At 43.4% G+C, this 23,469-nt stretch overlaps 1 protein-coding gene across 1 annotated transcript in view; it reads left to right on the top strand.

The window, feature by feature from the left end:
- EDIL3 (EGF like repeats and discoidin domains 3) overlaps positions 1-23,469 on the top strand; it is a 374,122-nt gene that overhangs the window by 277,972 nt on the left and 72,681 nt on the right. Inside the window, exons 6-8 of the mRNA XM_064140587.1 lie at positions 3,553-3,708; positions 4,768-4,912; positions 17,771-17,955. Of these exons, the coding sequence (XP_063996657.1) occupies positions 3,553-3,708; positions 4,768-4,912; positions 17,771-17,955 (486 nt within the window). The remainder of the gene's footprint in view (positions 1-3,552; positions 3,709-4,767; positions 4,913-17,770; positions 17,956-23,469) is intronic.

Below are 23,469 nucleotides of genomic sequence, written 5' to 3'. Positions count from 1 at the left end.
TCCTTATTGAACTTCATAAGATTCATCTTAGACCGACTCTTCAGCTGGTCCAGATCTCGTTGGATGGCAGCACAGCATTCCAGGGTGTCAGCCACCCCCACCAATTCCATATCATCATTAAACTTGCTGTGGGTACACTCAATCCCCTCATCCAGGTCATTGATAAAGGTATTGGACAAAAATGAACCCAGTACTGATCCCTAAGGAACACCACTATCAAAATTGTTTGAGTTTCCTTAAATTTCTATGCAAGTATCCTTTTCTCACAAGGTCTTTAGCATGTGTTAATACTGAAATTACCTGGATAAATCCCTCAAAATAGTACTGATCTTATCCTTGATTTTTTTCTAGTTAATCTGCACAATGACAAGGGGTCCTTTGTAACTTAGTAAATACATTATGTTCTTTTGGAGAGGCATTTTAAACTCTTGTGCTTATTCTGATGACTTTCACCATTTCATTTATTTTAAAACAGTCACCCATTTGATTAGAATATGTAATAGTCTGTCCTAGATCTGAATCCACAAAGAAGTTTTTCTTAAGCTGTTTTTTTTCCCTAAGCTGTTTTCCTTCACAACAGCCACAGAAAAACACCTTTGTAAACACTTTCAGTGCTAAAAGAGCTAGTTCACACTTCATGTGGGCAACTTTGCTTCTGACTAAAGTACATTAAGAAAGACTTCAGCCCCTGCTTCATTGTAGTCATTGCACAGTTGCAATATTTTGAGGTTTGATAAGCTCTGGTTTGAAAATTTTAAAGTGTATATATAAGGCACAAAGGCTCAACTTATTCCTGGTGTATCTGTATGCACTGAATGTAGCTTCTGCTGGCATAATGTTAGCCTCATGGGCATTTTGTATGTAAGCAAGCTGCAGGGATTTGAAAGTGTTTTCTTTCCACTCTTCATTTGGATTTTCCTGCAAACATTGGCAGAAGATGTAGACCTAATTGCAAACCACAGCACCTTGTTTTTATTTCCTGCATTCTATCTAGCTCAATAATGCCTAAAGCCAAAGCTCAGTTTGTGACTCAGAGTATGGATACTCTAAAAGTAAAGATTATGCCTGTTCAAAGAAGTGAATAAGATTATGTATCTTATACATACAGATACCCAGATAAGGGTATAAAGCAAGGTGGTATATATAGAAAACAAAGAAACAAAAAAACCCAAAAAAAAAAAAAAAACCCAAACCAAAAAACCCAACAAACAAAAACACAACAGAATTTTTACCTCCTGAACCTCACGTTACACAATTTGTATATTAAATGACTATTTACGGAATTAATTATTTTGCTTCATTTTTATGATAATCTGACCAAATCTTCATTTTATGGTTTTTTTTTTCTTCATTTCAAGTTTGAGTTTCAGCTATAGCATTAAAGTATTTGACAGGTTACAAAGTATTTGACAGGTTACTTTTGGATGGGCACTTTTGTTGTTGTTTTGCTTCTTGACAAGCAGTGGTTGATGTGCTGTGCATCAGAGATGGAGGCTGGAGCGTGGAAAGCAGCCAGCATGGAAGTACAACATTCAGTGGTTAAAGCCATGATTTTGTTTGAAGCTGCTCTTTCTCAGTAAATGAGAAGGGGGTAGGGGGTGGGTGTGTGTCTGTGGAATAATCCACGTAAATTCTCATCCAAAAAAACCTTCCTGAGATTATCAGTAAATGGATGGGAATGAAGCCAAAAGAATAGCATGTATATGGATAACTGAGCTACATACAATTTGTTTAGTGTATTGTATCTTCCTTTTCTCAAACAGTGAAAGGTGAAAATATTACTGGTCAGTATATGCAAATGGCAAATAACCAATGTCTGGTTGCCTGGTTTCTGTTTGACTGCAATTTCTTTTCTGTTTGGTTTTTTTTTTTTTTTTTTTTGGTTGGTTGGTTGGTTGGTTGGTTTTTGGGGTTTGTTTGTGTTTTTTTTTTTTTTTTGAGAATGTGTTCACTTAATGCATAACAATTTTGTAAATTGTGAAAAATTAATTACTCTCCTTTTTATTAGTATCCTCAAATTACAAATGGAGAGGCAGCTTGTCCTATCTCAGTGGGATTAAGCCTCTAAAATACCAATTGTTAGTCTAAAATTATATGAGTATTTGTTATTTTCTTATAGGGAGAACCATGCTAAAACTATTCTCTATTTTTTTTTTTGGTTTGTTTTTGCCTTAAGAAGAAAAATACCAGAAGCCAAGCTATATCAGGCTAAGTAGCAGAGATATAGCCAGAGTAGATCAAAAAACAGCAGTCTTTTCTCCACTTTCCCATTGGGTACATAATACAATGCTGAAACACTGAAGTCTGATCATCTCTCATCCTTAAAAGGGGCTAGATTATGTTTCCCAAGTGGGTAAGAATCTTGAGACCATGCTGTAAGAATAAATAGATTAAAGGTTTTGGGCAACAAGTACTTGATCTGCATCTGACTCTCCATATTCTTGGGCTACCCTCCCAAATGGTAAGTTTCATACAAGGTCAGCTCTACTCATTGGGGAGCAGAGATAAGATCTATTTGGAGGAGAGAAAAACACTAACATAGTTTAATGCATTATTTACTTTGTCCCAGTTGTTTACTCTCTAGCATTTCCATTCACTTCTTTTTATCGCACATCTGCCTGCACCTTCATGCAGTTCTCACAGTATGACAGCCTTTTGCTAAGCTTCATTTGATGCAAAAGTCACAGATTTCAGCTGTCTACCAGCAAGAGGGTAGAAGTGCAAGTGCCAGAGAGTGCTTCATGACTGACTTCCTTGCAGGGACAAGACTAACAATGCTGCATTGCTTGTGTTGAATTTCACATTCTGGATTCTCTAAGAGTATAGGGTTTTTTTTCCATATCATAGGGGAATAAAGAAGACAAAATTAGGTTTGTGTGAATATTGTTGAACTCTTACACACATCTTCATTTTGTACTTCAAGACATTGATCTCAACATATACAAGTGCATGAAAAAATGTTTCTTTCCATTGACAGCCATCGATATTTTGCTGTTGACTTTTGGGAATGGCATTTCAATTTTGATCTTTAGATATATGAATCTTCAGTGAGAATCAAGGAAAGGTCTACTTGTTTGCTTTACAGAACATTCACATTTTTTTTACCTTCACAAAGAAATTTTGTGGGATTGCAATTTGGCTTCTAACAGAGCAGAAGAGTCAGTTTTTGGTAAATTATCAGAGTGTTGTATTTCCTTTTTAGGAAGAAAATATACAGCAGTAATCCTATATACCAGTGATATGTTCCAGCTCAATAATGCACTGGTAATGTACTGTATACCAATAATAGGTGTGTATGCATGCATATACATGAAGGTGTTGGAATAGGTTTTTTGCTCAGATTTCTTTTTTTTTTTTTTATCTATTTATGTGCACATGATCATGAAATCAATGAAAGCTGAAATAACTCCCAGTGTAAAGACAGTAATTTAAATGCTGTAGAAACAGCTTTTTTCCCATCAGTCATTAAATAATAAATAAATAAATAGAAGTGAAAGGAACCTGGATTGTGTTCCTCGTATGTTTAATGGTAATATGTGTCTGCTATTTCAGATTAACCTGCAGAAGAAGATGCGAGTCACTGGAGTTATAACTCAAGGTGCCAAGAGGATTGGAAGTCCAGAATATGTAAAATCGTACAAAATTGCGTACAGCAATGATGGGAAGTCATGGATGATGTACAAAGTAAAAGGCACAAAAGAAGATATGGTAAGATTAGGCCTTCTGTATATGAGCACATTATGGTTTAGCAGCCTTCAGGAGGATGGGGTGTCTGTAGTAGTAAGTGTAACCGCCTGACACTGTGATGTAGGTTGCCTTGTTATTATTTTTCTCTGAAAAACACTCTGTCAATAAATTTTCACTTCTGTCTGTTAAGATTTTCTTACATTTTAATTGATGGGTGTATAAATACTATGTCCCAAGGCTAGAATAATCCTGTTTATTACACTTAACTGTTTTTCATTTTAATTAGTTTACCAGTAATTACTCATTACTCTGCTTAGAATTTGGTTTCATTGCATTAGCAGATTAGTGTTAACCCTTAAGAGCACAGAACCCAAGTTAATCTCGCTACTGCACAAGCAGTGTAATCCAGTGGGAAGCATGTTTACAGTTTACACTTATTTTTGTGGAGTTGTGCATACAAAGAGCAAAAATCCTTTTACTGTGTAAGTTAAGATAGAACTAAGGCACTTTGCAGCATTAGACATAGTTTCACAATTAGGAAATTAAAATGCTGTGTGAAGATGCATATAATGAGGAAAGAAAACAAAGTACAGGCATATCTGGTTAGAGTGAGGAGTGAAGAGAAGAATGCTTAAAGGTTTAATTCAGCTCCCCCTGCGATCAATGGGAGGTTATGTTACACTTCAGAGGGAGTTGGATCAGGTTCTTGAAGTAGAGTGAAAAAATAAATGTCAATCGGGGTAAATAATTGCTAGCTAAATTGAATTGAGACTATTTAATACACTAATTAGAAAAGACAACATAATTTAGTTGTATTAGTAGCTTCAGCTTCTAGGCTTGACACAGTAGATGTCCTGATTCAACATAGGTGGTAAATGTATGCTGAGCGAGAGTATTTTGCTAAAGCCTTATATGTTGGGCACTGGAAAGGATGAAAGCAGCCTCTGCTTGTGAGAAGCTTTTAGACATATGTGCAGAGAGTCTTAGAGGAATGACGCAGATACCTCTGAATTATGGAAATGAACTGAATGTCCAGAAATGCTCCTGGCATGTTTTTATAGGTATGTCATTTTGTCACAGGTGTTTCGCGGAAATGTGGACAATAATACCCCATACGCTAACTCCTTCACCCCTCCAATCAAGTCTCAGTACATACGGCTGTATCCCCAGGTGTGCAGAAGACACTGCACATTAAGAATGGAACTTCTTGGCTGTGAACTGTCAGGTAGGTTTTCTGTAATTGTTGCCCCTCTGAAAACAGACATCAAGCAGGACATTTTTATCCCTGAGGTTTTAATCATGTGCAGTTAGTTCCTCATAAAATGCAGTTGTCAAGTTTGAGTTTATCCAGACTCATCATCTTTTGTGTGCATTATGCAAAGCAACACGTGCTTGAACGATGTGACAGAGTTCCTTGTAGTAAGGGCAGCCATAGTAAGGTAATGTGGTAGCAAGCTAATAACACTGGGTAAATTTTTATGCACATATTTGCCCACAGTCACATATGACCTCACAAAGGTCATTTGAAGCAGTTTTGATCATAGAATCATAAAATTGCTTTGTTTGGAAAAGACTTCTAAGATCATTCAGTCCAACTATTGACCTAACCACCACAGACATTAAAGCACATCACAAAGTGCCATGTCCACACGTTTCTTGAAAACCTTAAGGAATGGTGACTTTCTCACCTCTCTGGGAAGCCTACTCTATTGTTTGGCAAGTCTTGCCATAAATAATTTTTTCCTAATATCCAATCTAAACCTCCCCTAATGCAATTTCAGTCCATTTGAATTTAAAATCCTCAAGGCATCAAGGAGGGTGCATACCAAACTCACTGCTCTGGATTTCAGAAGAGCAGACTTCAACCTCTTCAGGGACCTTCTTGGCAGGGTGCCATGGGGAAAAAAAATCTGGAAGGAAGGGGGGCCCAGGAAACCTGGTCAATGTTCAAGGATCACCTCCTCCAGGCCCAGGAGCAATGCATCCCAAAAAAAAGAGGAAGGCAGGTAAGAACACCAGGAAGTCTTCTAGAATGAATAGAGAGCTCCTGGACACACTTAGGTGCAAGAAGAAAGCCCACAGGGAGTGGAAGCAAGGACAGGGAACCTGGGACAAATACAAAGAAGTTGTTTGTGCAACCAGAGCTCAGGTTAAGGAAGCTAAAGGACAGCTAGAATTAAATCTGGCTAGGGACATTAAGGGGAACAAGAAGAACTTCTTCAGGTATATTAGTGAGAAAAAGAGGACTAGGGAGAATGTGGCACTCTTCCAGAAGGGAAATGGAGAGCTGGTGACAAAGGATATGGATAAGGCTGATGTGCTCAATGACTTCCTTGCCTCAGTCTTCAACAGCAAGAGCGCCAACCACAATGTCCAAGTTCCAGAAGGCAAATGTAAGGACTGGCAGAAGGAAGGTCTGCCCACTATAACTGAAGACCACAGTTGTGAGCACCTAAGCAATCTGAACATACACAAGACCATGGGACCTGACAAGATTTACCCACAAGTTCTGAGGGAACTGGTAGATGAAGTTGCTAAACCACTGTCCATCATATTTGAAAGGTCATGGCAGACTGGTGAAGTTCCTGCTGACTGGAAAAGGGCAAACATAATGCCCATCATCAAGAAGAGATGAAAGAATGACCCCAGGAACTACAGAGCAGTCAGTCTCATCTCTGTGCCTGGCAAGATCATGGAGCAGATCCTCCCGAAGGCTCTGCCAAGGCAAATGGAAAACAAAGCAGAGGTGATTGGTGGTAACCAGCAATGGCTTCTCCAAGGGCAAATCATGTCTGACAAACACAGTGGCTTTTTATGATGAAGTCACAGCAACAACGGACAAGGGAAGGGCAACTGACATCATCTACCTGGACCTGAGTAAGGCATTTGACTCTGTCCCACATGACATCCTGATCACCAAGATGGAAAAACACAGACTTGATCGGTGGAGCACTGCTAGATAAGGAAATCACAGTATCACAGTATCACAGTATCACCAAGGTTGGAAGAGACCTCACAGATCATCAAGTCCAACCCTTTACCACAGAGCTCAAGGCTAGACCATGGCACCAAGTGCCACGTCCAATCTTGCCTTGAACTGCCCCAGGGACGGCGACTCCACCACCTCCCCAGGCAGCCCATTCCAGTGTCCAATGACTCTCTCAGTGAAGAACTTTCTCCTCACCTCCAGCCTAAATCTCCCCTGGCACAGCCTGAGGCTGTGTCCTCTCGTTCTGGCACTGGCCATCTGAGAGAAGAGAGCAACCTCCCCCTGGCCACAACCACCCTTCAGGTAGTTGTAGACAGCAATAAGGTCACCCCTGAGCCTCCTCTTCTCCAGGCTAAACAATCCCAGCTCCCTCAGCCTCTCCTCATAGGGCTTGTGCTCAAGGCCTCTCACCAGCCTCGTCGCCCTTCTCTGGACACGCTCAAGCATCTCAGTGTCCTTCCTAAACTGGGTGGCCCAGAACTGAACACAGTACTCAAGGTGTGGTCTAACCAGTGCAGAGTACAGGGGCAGAATGACCTCCCTGCTCCTGCTGACCACACCATTCCTGATGCAGGCCAGGATGCCACTGGCTCTCTTGGCCACCTGGGCACACTGCTGGCTCATGTTCAGGCGGGTATCAATCAGCACCCCCAGATCCCTTTCTGTTTGGCTGCTTTCCAGCCACTCTGACCCCAGCTTGTATCTCTGCATGGGGTTGTTGTGGCCAAAGTGCAGCGCCCTGCACTTGGAGCTATTGAATGCCATCCCATTGGACTCTGCCCATCTGTCCAGGCGGTCGAGGCCCCACTGCAGAGCCCTTCTGCCCTCCAACCCAGTCACATCTGCCCCCAGCTTGGTGTCATCTGCAAACTTGCTGATGACTGACTCCGTGCCCTCATCCAGATCATCTATGAAGATGTTAAAGAGGATGGGGCCCAGCACTGATCCCTGAGGGACACCACTAGTGACTGGCCGCCAGCTGCATGTGGCGCCATTCACCACCACTCTCTGGGTCCGGCCCTCCAGCCACTTCCTAACCCAGCACAGAGTGTTGCCATCCAAGCCACGGGCTGACAGCTTAGCCAGCAGTTTGCTGTGGGGGACAGTGTCAAAGGCCTTGCTGAAGTCCAGATAGACCACATCCACAGGCCTCCCCACATCCACCAAGCAGGTCACCTGATCATAGAAGGAGATCAGGTTGGAGAGGCAGGATCTGCCCTTCCTAAACCCATGCTGGCTGGACCTGAGCCCTTTGCCATCCCACCCCCAAGATAACCTGCTCCATCAGTTTCCCTGGCACTGAGGTCAGGCTGACAGGTCTGTAGTTCCCAGGTTCCTCCATCCGACCCTTCTTGTGGATGGGGATCACGTTGGCCATTTTCCAGTCTCCTGGGACCTCTCCGGTGAGCCAGGACTGCTGGCAACTTTTGAGCCATTCTGTCTTTAGCCTGTTGCTTTGCATCGCCTTGTCATGACTGAAGTGCAAGACCTGGCACTTAGCCTTGTTTAACCTAATACAACTGACCTCTGCCCTTCAATCCAATCTGTTCACACCTCTTTGCAGAGCCTTAGGATCCTCAAGCAGATGAACACTTCCACTCAGTTTTGTGTCAACAGCTACCAGGCCTCCAAATGTCTATGAGACAAAGAATCTCTAACTCAGCACAGCTCAAACTAAGCACTGAAAATGGTTTCTGAAATCCAAAGCTGTTTGTGCAGGGCCATACACCAGACGCAGGCATTGAACCTGACTTAATTTCTTCTGGCTGCTGGGTGACCACAACAATGTGCTGTATGATATTCTCAGAGGTACAAGTGTGCTTCAGCTGCCATTGAGGACTACTCAAAGTGCAGTAAGAGATTATTTTGCTGGACTGTTTTAGTCAAGATTTCAGTTTAGGCTTGTTTTGTGGTTTTCTAGCAGAAACATAGATTGCATCTCATACAAAAAAAGTAAAACAGCAATATGAGCCAATATAAACCCTCTTAAAGTTTGTAGTACTAGAAGTTACAGCTCATAAATGTAAAGCCTGACCTCTAGTCAGTTTTTGCAGGAGCTGTATTCCCTTACAAATACTTTACAAAAGTAAAGCATGTGAACAGTTTATATATTTTTCAAGGGAAAAACCTTTTGCCAGTAGGAGCACTCCATTGAATTAAATTAAGAATTATTTATATGTGGCCTTCTGCTTACTGTACAAACAATGATAATCCAGTTCACAAATGATATATCAAAAGAGATGGAGATAAATAATTCTCAGTTCTCTAGTGGCATCAAAACCAGAATCAGAAATGAAAAGTTAATACAATAATCTCACTGTAGTTTTTCTCCAGTATAGATAGGTTTGAAAGTAAATAGAAAATTCTTTCTAGATGCTTTAATCTATTATATTTATTTGATTTTTCTTATGTCTTTCATTTCTGGAATGACAATTTAGGGTAAATCCTTGCCAGAATGACCAGGAATTGTTTCACTCAAAGAGCTGTGAAAGCTACTGACGGGAATTAATTTCAATGGTCTCCTAACATTTTCAAGGTCATAACTTCTTAGGACTGCAAGCAGCCAAGGCTCAGAACTATTTCAGTCTTACTGAAAGAAGAGTATAATTATACATCATAGAGTCATAGAATGGTTTAGGTTGGAAGGGACCTTAAGGATCCAGTTCCAACCCCCTGCCATAGGCAGGAAGACCTCCCATTAGAACAGGTTGTTCAAGGCCTCATCCAACCTGGCCTTGAACACCTCCAGGAAGGGAGCATCCACAACCTCCCTGGGCAACCTGTGCTAGTGTCTCACCACCCTCACTGTAAAGAACCCTTTCCTACCATCTGGTTTGAATCTCCTGACATGGACAGGGATGCCTCTCAACTAGGCCAGGTTACACAAAGCCCCATGCAACCTGGCCTTGAACATTTCCAGGGAAGGGACATATACAACCTCTCTGGACAAGCCATACCAGATGTAATACTTCAAGAAGTATGGGTTTTCTAGCAAGTTCTGGTGCTAAAAAAGAGTCACTGCAGAAGGGGGGGAGACTGTCTTACAGCACTAGATCATTATGAAAACTAATTATTTCTCAGGACAAACTTCAGCAAAATGTTCAATACAATCTGCTTGAGGCTCATAAATATCTTTACTTGCTGGGACCTGAGGTCAGATCATATTGAAAATCACAATTATTTCTTGTGGAGTTGACCGTCAATAAATTAGGCATTAATTTTCTTGGCCTTATCTTCCTGTCTGACTTGATTGTACATCTCTGTGTTAGAAATTCTCTTCTCTTCATAGAATATTGATGTGGGAGGAGAAGCAGATCATAGCTACTGTTTATTAGAATGCTTTTATTCATTAAGCTGTTTTTAATAGTAGTATCAAGCTGATGGTTTTAAAAACAGGTAACTGATCACACAGCACAGTCACTTACTCATAGAAATCACTCACACACTCAATCGTCTCTGTTAGTATGCTCTTCCTTCCACATAGTCCATGTCACACATTGTTGATGTTCATGTATGTTGGTGGCTGTGTACCAACTCAGAAAATTCTTGGTTTTCTAAGTTTGACAGTTCTTGCAGAGGCATGCTGGAACTTAACCATCCTTGTGAGAATTGTAGAATCTTCTCAGTATGTAATTTTCTTCTTCTGGCATGTTACTCTGTTAACTATTTCTACATCTTAAAACTAATTACAGATATCACTCACACAAACTTACACATGAGGGGACTTTGTAGCATTTGCATTTAATAGAACTGTAGAATCATAGACCTGTTGACTTGAAAAAGACTCTGGAGATCATCAAGTCCAGCTGCTAACCTTAAGCTTGCAATCCAACCACTACTGCTAAGCCACCATCACTAGACCATGTCCCTAGGCACATCCAAGCATCTTTTAGATACCTCCATGCATGGTGATTCCATCACTTTCCTGGGCCTGTTCCAAAGCTTGGTAACTCTTTCTGTGAATATTTTTTTCCAAATATCTATCCTGGACCTTCCCTGGCACAGCTCAAGTCCATAAATACTATGTTTTTCCCCCTTGCTTATCTTCAGCACTGTTTAATCTGGAAAGGAATCCTATGTTCATTAATAGGAAGAAAGCTTTCTAACTACCTTGATTTTCAAAAAGTAAAAATATCATAGTATTAATTAAAACAGAATCACCTTTGCCCTCAGGTAATTGCCTTATGCTACTTCTTTTCAAAACTACATGAATGGGGAAGAATAACCCCCTGCACAAGTATAGGCAAGAGCTTGACCTTCTGGTAAGCAGCTCTGCAGAGAAGTGATGTGAAAAGCAAGTTCACCATTAGCCAGAAACATGCCAAGAGGCCAATTATATTCTAGGGTGCAGTAAGAAGGGTGTGACCAACAAGTCAAATGACGTTCTCCTCCCACTCTACTCGGTTCTGGTGCAGCTGCATCTGGAGTATTGTTTTCAGTTCTGAAATCTCCAGTTCAAGAGGGATAGCGAGCTACTGGAGAGCCAAAAAAACAGTCTGGGGAAACTGGAACATCCCTCTTAAGAGGAAAGGCTGAGAGACATGGGACTTTTTAACCTCAAAAAGAGCAGATTGAGAAGGGATTTTCTCAGTACACCTTTGTATCTAAAGTGAGGAGGTCATGAGGATGAGACTGGGATCTTCTCAATACTGCCCAGTGATAGAAAAATGGTCAATGGGGAGAAACACAAGAGGTTTCACTTAAACATAAGGAAAACTTTACTTTGAAGACGCTGGATCACTGGAACAGGCTGCCCAGAGAGATTGTGGAGTCTCCTCTGGAGTCACAATCTTGGGCAACCTCCTCTGGACAAACCCGCTTTACCAGCAGAATTTGACTTCAGAGGTCCCTTCCAACCCCTACGATTCTGTGATTCTCTGAATTCTGGCCCAGGAGGCATGTAGACCTTTGGCTGCAGATTCATTTGTGGGTTTGCTTCCATTGTCCTGAGTGCTTACCATTCACTTTGGGTGTATGAGCTTCCTTGAAAGAAAAGGTAGGTGACACAGGACACATACTGAAGAGTATAGCATATTGCCCTCAGAAGGGTTAGGAAAGAATAACTTTCATGTGAACTCTTTCAATCCACACTCATCTTCATTATCCCTATTTCATTGAGCCAGACCCAATAAGAAATAACTGCAAACTTTTACCTAGATAGGTTTAAACATATAGAGTTATGAGATACCATTTATAACAGCTGGTGACATTCAAAGCATCTCAAACATTCTGACCTAAAATGCTCCACAGAGCATACCCATAAGTATGTCTACATCAGCTGTTACTAACTTTAACAGCTTGTAAAAGAGGTTGCAGAACAAAATTAACAAAGATACAGTGCAGTGGGTAAGAGATACACAGGGGAGTTAGCAGTATTGTTATAAATACACTTCTATGAGGCATTACTACCTACAGACACAGTTGTTTGCTGTTTTGATGATTCTCCTCTTTGCTCTCTTGCTCTTCTGGCATTGAAGCAGGGTGCTATAGAAGCAGGGAAGTGACTGGGTCTGCCGTTGCTTTCTGTAACATTGGATATCATCCCTGTGAATTGAACTCGTTTCTCCTGGTTCTCATTGATATTCTCACTTTCTCCTGTTACTTTAATAAGTCTTCCTCTCCCCTTTGCTGCAGTGGAGATGAAGGCAAGTGTAAAATCCCATTAATGCATGCATGCATGGACAGAGACACAAGCAGACACATCTTTTGTTTCATAAATCAATAATAATAATCAGAAAAGGCAAAGCCATTTTTGATGGATTTGACCAGCACAGAAAAACAGTTTCAACAACTGGTGGTTTTGTGTCAAGAACCTCCCTCAGATGCTTCTGATGAAACATTCCTGCTGACCCTTGTGATCCCAGAGTGACACTTCAGAATTGAATAATAAGCAAAGTCTTTCTCTAAAACAACAGAAAAGTCTCTGCCATATGTGCTATCAATTGCTCCCTCCTACTCCCTGGAAAATTGTTTTGTTATTGTTTGAACTAGGTAATTCATTCTGTAGACAAGGTTGTGCTATTTCCATTTGTGCACTGAAAATCAGTTCCGAAAAGTTGTGTTCTTTTCTTCTCTCTTTTCTGTTCATTTTATAATTTAACATGAAATCTGTCACTACTTCAAATTTTAAATACACTAGTTACTAGATTAAAGAACACATTATTACCTCTCTGGCAATATGCCTTTGTTTCTGCTGCTGGGCCCTCCCCCCATCCCCAAAGGGTTCAATCTTACCTTCCTGCTTTGAATCTATAACAATTCATAGAACGATTTGGGTTGAGAGGGACCTCAAAGATCATCTAATTCCAACTCCTCCCTGCCATGGGGAGGGACATGAGATCACATTGCCAAAGGCCTCATCCAACTTGATCTCAGACACCCTCAGGGGGGCAGCATCCACTTAATTCTGTGTGTTAAGCCTACAGGTGCAAGAGAAAGTACAATCTGACCCAAAGATCTTTGCGAATAATATCAAAGAAACAAACAAACAAAAAAATAATCAAACTTTTAAATCTGGGTGAACATATTGCGGAGAAAAAAGGCAAAGTGAGTCAGCTTTGATATCTCACTCAAATAAAGTGGAAACCAAAATAAAAAACTTCAAAAGGTATTTTAAGTGGTCACACAGTGCTCTGCTTCTACCAAGAGATACCAGCTGAGTAGAGGCATGGTCTCACCAGGAAATCACAGTATCACAGTATCATCAGGGTTGGAAGAGACCTCACAGATCATCAAGTCCAACCCTTTACCACAGAGCTCAAGGCTAGACCATGGCACCAAGTGCCACGTCCAACCTTGCCTTGAACAGCCCCAGGGACAGCGACTCCACCACCTCCCCGGGCAGCCCATTCCAGTGTCCAATGACTCTCTCAGTGAAGAACTTTCTCCTCACCTCCAGCCTAAATCTCCCCTGGCACAGCCTGAGGCTGTGTCCTCTCGTTCTGGCACTGGCCATCTGAGAGAAGAGAGCAACCTCCCCCTGGCCACAACCACCCTTCAGGTAGTTGTAGACAGCAATAAGGTCACCCCTGAGCCTCCTCTTCTCCAGGCTAAACAATCCCAGCTCCCTCAGCCTCTCCTCATAGGGCTTTGCTCAAGGCCTCTCACCAGCCTCGTCGCCCTTCTCTGGACATGCTCGAGCATCTCAATGTCCCTCCTAAACTGGGTGGCCCAGAACTGAACACAGTACTCAAGGTGTGGTCTAACCAGTGCAGAGTACAGGGGCAGAATGACCTCCCTGCTCCTGCTGACCACACCATTCCTGATGCAGGCCAGGATGCCACTGGCTCTCTTGACCACCTGGGCACACTGCTGGCTCATGTTCAGGCGGGTATCAATCAGCACCCCCAGATCCCTCTCTGTTTGGCTGCTCTCCAGCCACTCCGACCCCAGCCTGTATCTCTGCATGGGGTTGTTGTGGCCAAAGTGCAGCATCCTGCACTTGGAGCTATTGAATGCCATCCCATTGGACTCTGCCCATCTGTGCAGGCGGTCAAGGTCCCGCTGCAGAGCCCTTCTGCCCTCCAACCCAGTCACATCTGCCCCCAGCTTGGTGTCATCTGCAAACTTGCTGATGACTGACTCCATGCCCTCATCCAGATCATCTATGAAGATGTTAAAGAGGATGGGGCCCAGCACAGATCCCTGAGGGACACCACTAGTGACTGGCCGCCAGCTGGATGTGGCACCATTCACCACCTCTCTCTAGGTCCGGCCCTCCAGCCACTTCCTAACCCAGCACAGAGTGTTGCCATCCAAGCCATGGGCTGACAGCTTAGCCAGCAGTTTGCTGTGGGGGACAGTGTCAAAGGCCTTGCTGAAGTCCAGATAGACCACAACCACAGGCCTCCCCACATCCACCAAGCGGGTCACCTGATTTAGATGTCCACCTTATAATACACAGCTGGTGATGCCACAAATGGTGTCACATCAATGGAGGGCAATATGTGAGTGTCAGGTGGACAACCTCTGTCTTGCTAACGATATTTAAAGTCAAGGTTCTGTGCACTCACAGTGGTGATGCACTCCTTGCAAAGCCAGCTGTTAGATCCTGAGTGCACTGTTTCTGCAACAAGTTAATAAAAACGTAATTGGCAGTGTAACTGAGTCAAGTCAGCTGCTTAGCCAAGTAGTATCCCAGATTTGTAAAGTGAAAACTTTGGGACAGCTACACATATGCATGTTTTTGACAGCTGTGGCAGAAACGAGATGAGAAAAAGGTTTCTTTTTACATTCCCATCTCCATCTTTCACCTTTTCCTTAGCCATCAAACATTTCTCATTCATCCACCTTTGCTGACCTCTTAGCAGATGTCTCACTTCTGTCCTTTTTTTTTTTTGTTTGGTTGTTTGTTTTTTTTTTTACATTTTAAATCCATGCAGCTCATCTGCCTCCCTTGACTACCTGTACTGTTGTTACAGTACTGCTGTCAAAATCTGTACTTCTGTTGTCAGCTGTGTATTCGCTCTTCTGAAACCACACCTACCTTCTGTGTTCCTAGTGTACAATAGCAAGACAGAGGAACACAGACACACAAAGGGCTGGAGAGCCTCCCCTATAGGGAAAAGCTGAAAGAGCAGAGGCTGCTCATTCTGGAGAAGAAAGGACTCCCAGGAGACCTTATATCGGTCTTCCAGTACCTGAAGGGGGCCACAAGAAAGCCAGGGAAGGACTTTCTACAATGGATTTCAGTTGGAAGGGGGTAGATTTAAAGACTGTATGTTAGGAAGAAATTCTTTTCAGTAAGAGTGATGAGACACTTGAACACATTGCCCAAGGAGGTTGTGGATATGCCTTCCCTGGGGCTGTTCAAGGCCAGGCTGGATGAAGCTTTGAGCAATCTGCTCTAGTGGAGAGTGTCCCTGCCAATGCCAGGAAGGTTGGAACTAAATGATCTTCAAGGTCCCTTCCAACCCAAACTGCTCTATGAAGGTATGAATCTATGAACTGGGGGGGAGGGGTTGATCAGTTGGGGGTTGGGGGTGGTTTGGTTTTGTTTTTCTGAGGATACCCATAGAAAGGCACAAGATCTAACTCTTGCTACAGTAAAAATAACTCAAAGATGTGGGACATCCACTAGGTGTAAATAAATAAGCCTTTGGCCCTTGATTTCTCCTGAGCTGTTATTTCCTGACATTCTTCCTCCTATGCTTTTCTACAGTCTTGTCATGGAGGGGATTTCTCTGTTCCTCTCCTGTTAGGGGGAGGTGAGAAATTAGTTTGAGGCGGTTTTGATTTTTTATAAAATTATTTATTAAAATTAATATTTACAAATTTACACCACCCCAACCACTATGAAATCCAGGGTTCTTTTGCAAGTTTATGAAAATAGCTTGGGATATATATATATATATATATTTACAGGGATTGATTATTAAGTGGAAATATCAAATTATTAACAATTATTGAGAGAGATAAGTATTTCTTAGGCTTAATGCCTCTTAACAACTCTAGTGTTTGCCCAGCAAGGGCTGAAACTGTGTGTGCTCTTTAGATAGAGGCAACTTATATTACAAAGGTATTGAAGCTTACTTATGTGTGCTGTTCTTAAGCATCAATCATTAAATCACTCTTCCAGGAATCTGCCTCAGCTTGTGCCTCAGTCTCTAGGGACTTGATGGAGCTGGGGATTTGTCCCAACTTGCAAGGGGAATTGATAAGGGTTTTCCCAGTCTCTGGGGTAACAGTATTCCTCTAACCTTCTCTCCTGGGGTGAAGGTAGTCTCTGCCTCGTTGCTGCCTTTCTTCTGGAAGCCATGCATGTCCAGGAATGATCAGCTGGCAGGTTTTTTCCCGATGCAGGAGGAGGATTCGGCACGTGTAGCTTCTGACAAGGTTTGGGTAGCTAGCAGGCTACGTTTGCAGGTTTGCAGACCATCTGGAAAGGGGTCTGCTGGCTCTGGGTCTTTCCAGAGTTACAGGATAGCTGGCAAGCAATATCTATGCCAAGCTGCAGGGAGATTAACTCCATAGCTGAATCAAGATAGCTCTAGGCTTTAGGCAGGGGGTTCTCGGCTCCCCATATATGTATGGTGCAGGCATGAATATGCTCTGCTTCTCAGAGGGCTGGCAGATAGCTTGGCTGTGCCTTGAGATCAATGAACGAGGTCTAAACCTCTGTAATACTTGTGAGTGAGCGAGGCCTGATCCTGTGTCTAGGCCAATGCAAGCAAGGTCAGGGCAGCAGGGTGCTGCTGTGGATCAGAGCTGAGTCTATGTGCTCTAAACTAATGAGCAGTTTGAACCTCTGAATGGGCTGAACGTCTGACCACATGGTGCTGCTTTGCACCCCTCTTTATAGGCTCTGGGCCGAGATTCGTGGCTCATTGGACATCTGAAGTGACCAATTAGGTTGGCAGTAAGTCAAACCTTGCCCCAATAGGCAATGGAGATATGCCTGGACCCTCCCAATAGGGGATTACCTCCCCGACCTCAGGGGCACACGGGCTGGGCGTGTGTGTGTTATGCAACTTATTTGCTGCCTCCTGGGTCCTGGCAGAAGAGCATGTCTGGGCATGCAGAGGCATAGAAAAGCCTCAGTTTTGGGGCTGCTGCCCCTCCACCACAAGTCTTCCACTCTGTTAGTGGGTGTTGGAGCTTCCTAAGTTTTTGATAAGATGTCACATAATTCAAAAAACATGGAAGAGCTCAGTACTTGTTAACATTTTACTTCAGCGGTGGCTTTCAGAAAAATTAATGTTTCCTTAGTAGGCAAACTAAGTCATGCGTTAGTAGCATGGTTGATGTGACATGACATAAAAGCACGAGAAAATCATACTGAAAGGGGAAACAACAGCAAGCTACTGGACAGGAAAATAAAATGAAGCTAAGAGACAAAATTTTCCATTTGATTCCTTCATAAATTTATGCTGGGTTAAAATGTATCAAATTCTCTATCTTGTTTTTTTATTGTTCTAATGTAGCATTGAAATAAAGTGCTTTGAACCAGCTGTTTTTCATTTGTTTGTAAATTCCTCCAACAGTAGTCTTGATTAAAGCCTTTTCTTCAAAAATTGACAGCTTTCCAGAACAGAAAACTTAAACCACTTACAGAGACAAATAGGTAGTGTCATAGATCTTATTTTGCTATTCTAGGATGCTCTGAACCCCTGGGGATGAAATCAGGACATATACAGGACTACCAAATTACTGCCTCCAGTGTTTTCCGTACACTCAACATGGACATGTTTGCTTGGGAGCCCAGGAAAGCCCGGCTGGACAAGCAAGGCAAAGTTAATGCCTGGACCTCTGGACACAATGACCAGTCACAGTGGTTGCAGGTAAAGTTTTACATGCATTTTCCTAAATGTTTGTCTTCTTTGTGTTTCTGCTGTGAGAATGTTTGACTGGCTAAAGATTAAGTTCATAGCTTCTAAGTGTAGCCATCCTAACTCTGTACATGACGAAGCTATAAAAGCCCACACAGATACTAATGTCTTTACCTCAGTTGTAGAAAACCCTTCTCAGGAAAACTTTTACCTGTACTATCCATGCTTTATGAGTTACCCAGGAGCCAAGAATTTTCCTTTGTTGGTAGATGTAAACAGAATCATAGAATGCTTTGATTTAGAAGGGACATTTAAAGGCCATCTAGCGCAACCTCTCTGCCAATAAGCATAGACACCTTTAACTACATCATGTTGCTCAGAGCCCTGTACAACACGACCTTGAATGTTTCCAGGAGTAGGGCTTCTACAACCTGTATTCACAACCTGTGCTAATGTCTCACCACCCTCACTGCAATTCTTTTTATCTTCTATCTAGTCTGAAGCTCCCCTTTTTTAGTTTAAAAAACATCTCCCCTTGTCTCGTCACAAAAAAAGTCTACTAAAACAACTGTACCCATATTTTATTATAGTTCCTCTTAATTACTGATAGACCACAACAGGCTTTCACCAAAGCCTTCTATTCCTCAGTCTGAACAACTACAAATCTCTGTCTGTCCTTACAGCAGAGGTGTTACAGCACCTGACTTCCTTTGGACTTGCTTTCTTGTACTGAGAACTCCAGAGCTGGACACAGTGGGTGGCCAGTACTTAAAATGGGATCTCACCAAGGCATAATAGAGGAGCAGAATGACCTCTGCCAATCTGCTGGCCTCACTTCTTTTCATGTATCTCCAAAGTAGTTGCAGATTTATTCCACTGGCTTCTCCTCCTTTATAGATTGAGATAGGGTTATTCCCTTGACAGCCCCCCTCCCCACAACCTCCTAGTACTACTGTCCTTCCAACAAAGCTCCCTGGAAAGGCATATTTACTTCAACTTTGTGAACACTACCAAATCTGGCTCATAAAAGTTATCTTTGTCAATTTGAGATTGCTCAAAACCACCTTCTGACACCACTGTGATGCTAACAAGACTGATTGAGCACATGAATTCATTATAAAGCTGTGCAGAGGAACTGTTTTCAGCCTGGGAGTGATTTATACAAGTCAGTAGCACACTAATGTAAAAGATTGCAATAAATCACCAGTGTGGAGGCCTATTTGACCAGGACCTGACACATTTACACTTTCTGAACTGTTGAAAATAGCAGTGTTTTCAGTCAGCTGCCAGTTTACAGTGTGGTTCTCAATGGGAAGCCTCAATAGCACTAGACATGGCCACTAACCCCCTGCAATCTTTTCACATATAAATTACAGCATATTAGGTTTTTTACCTACAGTTGCTAAGCAATTTAGCAATATGATTACTATCTTTTCCCAGTTTAGAGACATACAGAAAGGAAGAAGCAGTTGCCTTTTCTCTCTGACTTTTTAATAGCCGAAGATCCTGAGATTTGCTTAAAGTGTTTTAGAGCATCTTGTGGAAACAGCAGTTACTAACTTCTGGAAAGGAAGAAAATTTTATTGCTGTGTTTTGTGATGGAGAAGCAGATGAAGATGTTTCTTCATGTAAAAGAGAGGCATTTGTATTGTATTTAGCCCTATCAGTGATATCAAGAAATTGAGGATGTGCCATAGAAATATCCTGTGGTGTGTTATTTCTCCTGTGGGTGACAGTGGATTTTTCATCAGCTGCAGATGAGCAGGGGCTGCAGAGTTGATTCTTATTTGCTAAAATTTTTCATTGTATTCTAAGTCCTGATCTAGGTTAGGGAGGTTGGAACTAGGTGATCCCTGTGGTCCCTTCCAACCCTGACTGATTCTGTGATTCTAAGTTTGCACCTGAAAATGTAATCTTACCACTTGCTTGATCTGTGCAAGTCCTTGAAGTATAAGGTGGTTTGTTTTTTTTTTTTTTTTCTGTTCTTGATTGTTTGTTTTAATTTGGCAAAGCTGAAAGTTGTGAAGAAACAGTCATCTTTCCATTCATTTGTCATGTGACTAAATCCAGTAACTTCAGAGGAATATGACCAATTTACTCTTTTCCAAAAGTCATTATGATATTTCTCCAAAAGGAAGTGTTCAAACTACTTTTTTTTTTTTTTTTTGAGTGTGTGTGCTTAAGTGTTGTGGAGGCAGGGAATTAACGCAGCTGAGTCAGGAATTTTATATAAAAATAGACTTATTTCATTTTCCTGAAAACCCACCCCCAAAACTATATACAGAAATTAATTTAGTTTTAATTGGCAGATTCAGTTAGGTTGAGAAAATCTGCAAGGACACCATAGGTAATTTGACTACTTTTGAAGTCAGAAGTTGGAAAAGGCTAAGCTATTAGACATAGCATCCCCCACTATTAATAAGGCTGAGTCAAAGTTACCCACAGATGAGTCAGGCTGGCTGAAAAGAAGGGTGGTCCAGATGCTTGTCCCCTCACTCTCTTTCAGAGGCTGTCAAGGGTCGTTAAGGCCTATTGAGCCTGCATAAAGATGCTAATGGCCGGAAGCTCTCTTTTGGAGCAGAGCACCAGAGGCTCCTTCAGCAGAATCTATACAGGAGGGAGAGAACTCTAAGGAGGGAACCCCAAGAACGGGAAGTCCCCCAATATTTATACTCTTCCTAGACAAAAGAGCAGAGTTACCACTTCCTAGGTGCGAAGACCACATCCAATCCTGTTGCAGAGGACAGTAATACGTGGCCGAGTCGAGAATTTATCAAAAATAGATATTTTTTATTTTTACAAAAACCCGCCCCCACAACTATATATACAAAGATTAATTTCGTTTGATAAACAGGCTGAGTTGCATGAGAATTAATCTACAAGGATACCATCAATAATCTGACTATATTTGGAAGTCAGAGGTTGGAAAAGGACTCAGCTATTAATTAATAGCGGTTTCTTACTAAATTAAGCTAAGCCAAATAACTCACTCAGGCTGGCTCGTGTGGTCTGTCTTCCTCCTCCAGCGGCTGCAGGAGTCGTTAAGGGTCGTTAAGGGTCGTTAGGCACACAAAGGTGTCTACAGGAAAGCGAATTCCTGAAGGTCTCTGCAGTCCAGCCGAGGGGAGTGTGTGAGCTCAGGCAGAGACATACGTCCAGGCACAGGCAAAGTCCAAAGCGGGAACCCCAAAGGCGGGAAGACCCCCAATATTTATAACCTTCGCTAGAGAAAGGGCAGAGTTACCACACCTTAGGCGCGAAAGCGCACGGCCAATCCCAGCCTGGCTCCAGCGCGGGAACTCACGGGGCAGTTCCCGCCCCCTTCACGGCTGCAGGGCAGGCGAGAGGGGGGGAAACCAGGCGGCTTTTCCCCTTTCCCCCCGAAGTCCGGGCAGGAGAGGAATTTAGGGGTACAGGACTCCAGGACATCCCACCCCAGTGGTAATGAGCATCTTTGTCTAGAACTTGAGTGACAGGTGATCCCCCTTCAACTTAGTAACCTATTAATATATATATGGCTTAGCCTTTTCCAACATTAACAATATATAACACATTAATCGCCCCAACAATATTTAACAATACTTAACAAGGCTTAACAATAGCCCAAACAGTATTAATAAAGCTACACAGTCAATTTGAAGATTGCTCTGTTCCTGGTAGAGCAACCAAGTTCATGGCAGAGCCTTAGATGCTCTGAGTCCATGGCTGGAGGTCACAGTCCGTGGGTCCGGATGCCATCAGCCACTGGCCACCCCGGTGATATGACTCCATCTCTTGTGTAGCTGGCTCTCCCTTTCCCAGGTGCTGGTCAGGTGGTCAGGAACTGGTCCTCTGCCTCGACCTTAACCTGTAAGGAGACAAAACCTGCCTCAGCCTATGAAGGCCAGGCTTGACAATTAATAATTGGTGACGATCCACCGTGCACTGATCCAGTGGTCTTTGTACTGGGGCAGGTGGTCAGTGACCACGTGGCTCACCTAGGCAGCAGGTCTTCATTCTGGGGGCTTCTGTAGCTCTCCCCGTGACTGCTGACCATTAAAAGCTGCCGAGCCACTATTACACTAATTCAATGTTTTGCCTCCCGTGTGGGAGACGAGAAAGGGTTAACCTTTCTGTCTGGGGGCGAGCTGCAGTTCCCAGCGGGGGGGCTGCCGCTTCTGGGCGAGCCACTCCGGGAGCCACCACTGGGCGTGCCGCTGCTGCTGGCCCTGGGCTTCTCGCGGCTGCCTCTGGATTTTGCAGCCGATTTCTGAAGGCACCGCACTAGATCCTTCAGCTGCCAGTCTGCCAGCTGCCTTAAAACAGCTTTTGGTACCCCTAAAGTCAGGGCTTGTAGATACCAACTGTTCTTTCCTCTGGGTCTCCAGTCACTCTGTGGGTCTCTGCCCCTTCCCCTCGGGGAGAAGCCTGAAGGACCGGTCCCCTTGCAGGGGGCAGTCCTGCACTGGCCAGACTTGCCTGCGCAGAGTCCTGGTATTTTCTGGGGGAGAAGCACGAGACTGTCTCTCCCCAGCCCCTTTTCCTTCAGGAGACCCAAACCCAAACTGCAGCCCGTGGGCATTCAAGTCAGTTAACAGTTCAGCCCAAGTCATTACATATTCTGTAGCACCGTCCTCTGAATTCTTTGCAATCACACATTCAATTTTTTCAACATTCTTCATTACTTGGATTTGCAGAGTTGCTGGCAAACCCTTCAGAATAGGGTGCAGTCTCTCCGGGTCCACAGGGGCATAAAACGGGCAATCGTAATGTCCCTTATCATAGATAGCCTGGACAGTGGCAAGTCTGCGGAGAGCAGTGATGAGCTCAGAGGAGCTGGTGACTCTTAGTTCCGTCAGCTCCCCACGGTAGGCTGGGCGGACGCTGCTTGCCCAGTAAGCTATCCGAGCGATGAGGCTGTGTGTCCCCTCGGGTTCACGTGTCAGGAACACATCGTCCCCCCAGTCTCCAGCCACTTCCTGCGAGTCTAGAAGGACCCGGTCCCCACTGGCTCGGGACACTCGATACACATAGTCAGCGATTGAGTCCCCAGGATCTCTCGCATATTTGACTTGTAAGTCACCGAGCTGTGCGTCTGTAAACTGCTTTTTGATCACGGTGGTCCCTGCAGCGCCTTTTCTGCCCTTCACGGACTCAGTCCTTATTACCGGCAGCACATGCTTCTGCACCATGGCGCCCTCCTCACCGGAGCTCTCTTTGCCGCTAGCCACGGGGGAGTCCGGTTGGGACCTGCGCTTTCTGTGTGGCTTTGAGGCTTTCTGCCGCACAGAGGCATGTGCAGAGGAATTCTCTGAGTCTCTAGCAGAGTCTTTTGTGCCTGGTTTCGGGGAACTCTTCTCCCCCGAAGAGCCCCTCGGGGCATTCTCTGCCTTTTTCCCCGATTCCCGCAAATCACTCCATTCAAATTCAGACACGGAGACCGAAGAGCTAGTGTCTGCAGGCGTTACAAGCCTTTCTTTCATCTGGGCAGTCAGTGCCACGGTCAGGCTCTTTGTCTGCACCAGCATGCTTTCCTAGATACTTTGG

Source organism: Pogoniulus pusillus, chromosome Z (assembly GCF_015220805.1).
Source record: "Pogoniulus pusillus isolate bPogPus1 chromosome Z, bPogPus1.pri, whole genome shotgun sequence".
Classification (NCBI taxonomy): domain Eukaryota; kingdom Metazoa; phylum Chordata; class Aves; order Piciformes; family Lybiidae; genus Pogoniulus; species Pogoniulus pusillus.
Note: the sequence above shows the minus strand (reverse complement) of the source record. Positions and strands in the feature narration are given on the sequence as shown.